Genomic DNA, 4,559 nt, shown 5'->3' with positions numbered 1-4,559 from the left:
AATATTCAACTAAATGAGTTATTGTTATATAAAATATACTAAAACTGTAATTTGATAAATAGTAGAAATTGACATACATTAGTTGAACTTACAAATCCATGCTTGTCGGAGATGTTGTTTGTCAGCTTGAGCTTGTGGAAGTTGACTACTTTCGACATCCACTGTTCACCCGTGGCGGGGCTGTCCGGGTGGATGTACATCCTCTTTGGCATCTCGGGGTCGGCCTTCCCCGCCACCATCCAGCGGGAGTTGTGGAACTTGTACCTGCAATCGTCTGCTGCGACGATATCCATCAGGAGGATATATTTGGCCTTCTTGTCCAGACCTGTGCACCTCACTTTGAACGGGGGAAACATCCGCCTGGAAATGAATAAAAGTGAGGAGAAATTTAAGAACAAATCAGACCATCACAGATTTTTTATTTTTTTTTTTGTATATCAAAACAATACGATATAATTATTTTTTTGGGGATATTATGTGTTCTTTTCAAGTCCCACCTCAATTCATCTACATAAAAAAGTGCAGTCCTGCTATAGCTACCTGTGATCATTTCTGCACAAAAGACAACGTACCCACAACAAAAAGAGAGCAGATAAATTCTGAAAGAGCAGAGCTTTGATTTGTAACTACCTCTCAAGGCCTTCACACGAAAAAAAAACAGACTTTTGCATGCTGTCACGCCACGTTGACGAGGAAAATTCAGTTAAAGCTTCACGCAAAAAGGCATTTAAAAAGAGCATTGTGCCAAAAAAATTACAGGATTTTTTTTTAAAAAACGAGAGCTGAAAGTTAATGTAATTTGATACTGTAGAGGTAGAATGCATATTTTTATTTGAAATATTTGCCATTTTTATTCAAGTTCTAAGGGTGCAAACTAGAAAACTCCCATTTAATTGATCAAGTTTGTCACAGTTTTACTAAAGAGCAACATTTGGAGATTCAATTGAGTTTATCGTGCAAACATAATCTGAAGGCTGTGATTCCATTTGATTTTTTTGGGGGGTAATTCTGAAAATTTATTGTGCGATTTATGTTAAGGATAAAATAGCACAAAAAAGGATTTGATATCAGCCGCATAACATATTCTTTGTTAAATATCACAAGAAAACAAAGTTTTCAGAAAGAAAAAAAATGGTTCACCTTCCAGATTTAGTGATCACCATCTCCGTTCCTTTTTTGTGGAAAAGTTCCCAGAGCTCCTTGGCTTCCAGATGAACTTTGGGGTCGTCCTCCACTTCCTCCTCGGGCTCCAGAGTCTTCAACGGCCTCAGGTGAGCGGCTGCAGCCTGGTGCCCTAGCGAGGAAAAATGAAGGCCGGTGTCTGCGGCTCCCATCAGCTGGTCCATAATCGGCTTCCCCAGAGCGCCCGGTAGAGACAGGGAGCCGCTGGGAGGGAGCGCCAAGGCCGGGAAGAAAGGCGGCTGATGACCCAGCATTGCGCTCATGGCAAATTCCGGACCCCGGTGAGGTATAAACGGATGATATGCCATACTTGATCCCTGTATGACTGGATCTCTCATCAGGAAGTTCATCCAAGTGCAGGCAGCAGACGTAGGTGCGGGGAATTGCTAGATTTCTCAAAATATCGTACTCTGCTTGATGAAAGCAGCAAGCTGTGTCAACATCTAATGAAAAGGAAAAGAAGAAAAGAAAAGAAGCAAACAATCGGAACTCCTTTAGCACGACACCGACAAAGATCCACAGTTTGTGAGGAGTTCCTGGCAAATCTCTGCTGTCCTTTTGTTAAGTTCAGATTAAAAGTCCGAAAAGCAAAAAAGCAAAAATGATCTCCATTAATCTTCAGCAGCGCTGCAACGCCGATTTTCTCTGGAGTCGGACGCGCATCGGGACACCTCTGTGCTCCTTCTCGGACATTAAGTTCGAATCAAACCAACAGGGGTGAGTCTCTTAATTGACCGCGGCGCATTCTTTCTTCTTTCTTCCTCCGCTGCTGTTTACAATATCGGCATTCCTGTTAAAATGGGCTCCTTCTTATTGGCTTCAGTCCTACAGCGGGAGTGCGACGTGTTGAAATATTTCGATAGCGCCGAATAATCCCCCCCTCTTTGCCTTCAGTCGCTGCGGACATGCACCCTCACACACACACGCACACACACACGCTTTATTCCTGCGCTCTCCTTTGGCGCACACACTTCCAGGGGGGAAAGACTTGTGCAGAGAGACAGGAGTCCGACGGAGAGAGAGAGAGAGAGGGAGAGAGAGAAGGTAAGGTCCCAGCTCCGTGATTTTCCTAGCGCCTCTGTGGCCCATAGGGCTTCATACAGTGTGGATGTGTTGCGCCTTACAAGCACCAGCGCGCCGTTTGATTGGCTCTTTGACGCTTTCGGACCAATTGGGTGGCTGCGTGGGCGTGGTTTTGACAGGTCGGGTGGAGGGGAAAGACTTTCAGACTTATAAAAGGTGTTTGGAAACTCTGGAGAAAAAAAAAGAGGGGCTCTGTCGTGAAACGCCAGCCCCTTGGCTTGGTCGGGTGTTGTGTGAATATGTCAACATCGTTAGCTACAGAAGTTGCGCGATCGGCCGCTCTGTGAGAGCCAAGCCCGGGAGAGCGGCTCTCTGAGGCGGGGAGATGTGAACGATCCTTCATGCGGTGCTGAGTCCCATTCGCTGTCCTTTTCCCCCTTGTGCTTGAAACAACAAGAAAACATCTCTGCTTATTTGTTTTTAAAGCTTTGCTTCTCAGCAATCCCTCCTCTTAAAATAAAAAATAAATGTAAAAATATTTTTTAGTTTATTAATGAAACAGCTTCTTCTACCTTTTGTTGTTTTAAGTTGATTTCCAAATATCAAGCTTATCAGCTTGATTTTTATTCTTTAAATATGATGCTTTATGAAAAAAAAATTAGGATTAATTATTAATCTTATTAATACCCTAAGTTCTTTTTTTCTCATTCTAAATTAGCTACATTATTTTTTCGTTTTGCAGAATTTGCTGAAAATTAATGCGCAATTCCAAAACGGAGCAGAGTTCAGCAAGGATGACGTGTTTACATGTGCTTCTAGATCATCAGTTATAGATATGTCAATTTTTTTGAATCCTCAAAATCAATTGAGTGGTTAAATATAGCCTCGCTTTCCGGTTAGGACTGTCTAAGTCAGACGTTGTCATTCTGTCTGTGTCACAATCGGATGGTTGATTTTTCTCAATTTTTTTTCAGAAGTTGACCATATCTGTCACAATCAGTTTCTCATCCACTACAATATTTAATCCCATCCCCATATGGGTTACAGTCGTATCGTGCAGATGTAATAAAAATGGACGCAGCTTATTATTATTATCAGTATTTCATCCATATTATTGCGCTTCGCTGCAAGGCGCCAATGCCAGTGCTTCACTAAAATGTTATTTTGTCACAAGTTTTCGAGCAAACAGACCAGCGGCCGGTGAAGCACAGCGGATAAACATTGACCATCAATTATCAGTCTGCTGTCTGCGTTCAGGATACAGGCGTGGGTCTCAAAGTCCTCAGAGGGTGTGGAAGGTGGGTGACTGGGGCTCTTCTGGCAAAAAATATAAGCAATCATTAGACACTTATTGTTTTTTTGTTTTTGTTTTGTGTATTTAGTTTGTTTGTATTTATTTATTTACTAAATCTCTTCTCACGTTCCTGGTATAAAACGTGCGAGGAACTTGTTGCGCATAAAAAAGGAAGCCTGTATTGTTTTGAAGTTTATGGTTTGAACATGTCAGTTTGAGCCCCAGGGCTTACTTTAGACGTCAATGAAAATATAACTACAACTGAATGCAACATCAGTCGCCCCCCAAAAAGCGTTGAAGAGTGCGTTGCACTCAAGTCCTGCAGGTTTCCATTAATTTAGGTTCAGTTTGTGGAAATGTAACCCTGCCTCATTTGTCGTAGAAGAGGTGCGCGTGTGCGCGCGTGTGCGTGAGAAACGGAGCGCCTTGCATGCATGCACAGTATTCCCTTAAGGCGGTCCAGGGTGGAGTGGCAAGGGGATCTGCCTTGTGCTGTGTGCTATTGATTTGCTACAAAAAAACATAAAAAAATGCAACACTGGTGAAAAGCTGCTGCAGCATCAGACTGAATTCAAAAAACTCCCTGCAGCCAGAGAGCCAGTAAACCTCTACATAGCCCCAACTCTAACCCTTCCCTTTAGGTGAGTGAGGTCAGGGTTGTGTTAAAGAGTGGATTTTACTCTTCTTTAAACATTCGGCCCCATTAAAGGCACATTTCAATTTAGTGGAAGGTGTCATCAAATAGGAAGCTGTGTTGACACTGTCCAAGCTGGCTTCATTAGCTAAGCAAGTAGAAAATGGTCAATACACTATATAAACTTTTACAGGGTTAGGGCTCCCAGGGACTTTGGAGAGGCTATAAAAAGGTCTGAGCTGACATGACTGATTGATGAAGTAAACTTTGTCAGCGCTTCCCTTTTATACATCCACTCAGATCATGCATATCATAATCAAAGAGGAGGGGAGTGAATTTGACTGGACAGGCTCTGAAATTTCTCACTCTGTGTGTGTGGGTGATTACTGAACGTATGGAATGGGCTTGTGCTTTAAATCTGTCCTG

General features: G+C 42.7%; 1 protein-coding gene across 2 annotated transcripts in view; it reads right to left on the bottom strand.

The window, feature by feature from the left end:
• Nucleotides 1-1,532, bottom strand: part of tbx3 (T-box 3) — a 7,900-nt gene extending 6,368 nt beyond the window's left edge. Inside the window, exons 1-2 of one of the 2 annotated variants that reach the window (XM_015380628.1) lie at nt 1,141-1,532; nt 78-360 (exon numbers count right to left, since the gene is read on the bottom strand). In XM_015380628.1, coding sequence (XP_015236114.1) covers nt 78-360; nt 1,141-1,532 — 675 coding nt within the window. The remainder of the gene's footprint in view (nt 1-77; nt 361-1,140) is intronic. The other variant, XM_015380629.1, reaches the window with a different exon arrangement.
• Between the last annotated feature and the right edge of the window lie 3,027 nt (nt 1,533-4,559).

This window comes from Cyprinodon variegatus, unplaced genomic scaffold (genome assembly GCF_000732505.1).
Source record: "Cyprinodon variegatus isolate N-32 unplaced genomic scaffold, C_variegatus-1.0 Scaffold218, whole genome shotgun sequence".
NCBI lineage: Eukaryota > Metazoa > Chordata > Actinopteri > Cyprinodontiformes > Cyprinodontidae > Cyprinodon > Cyprinodon variegatus.
The sequence above is the reverse complement of the archived record's forward strand: the minus strand, read 5'-3'. Positions and strand labels throughout refer to the sequence as shown.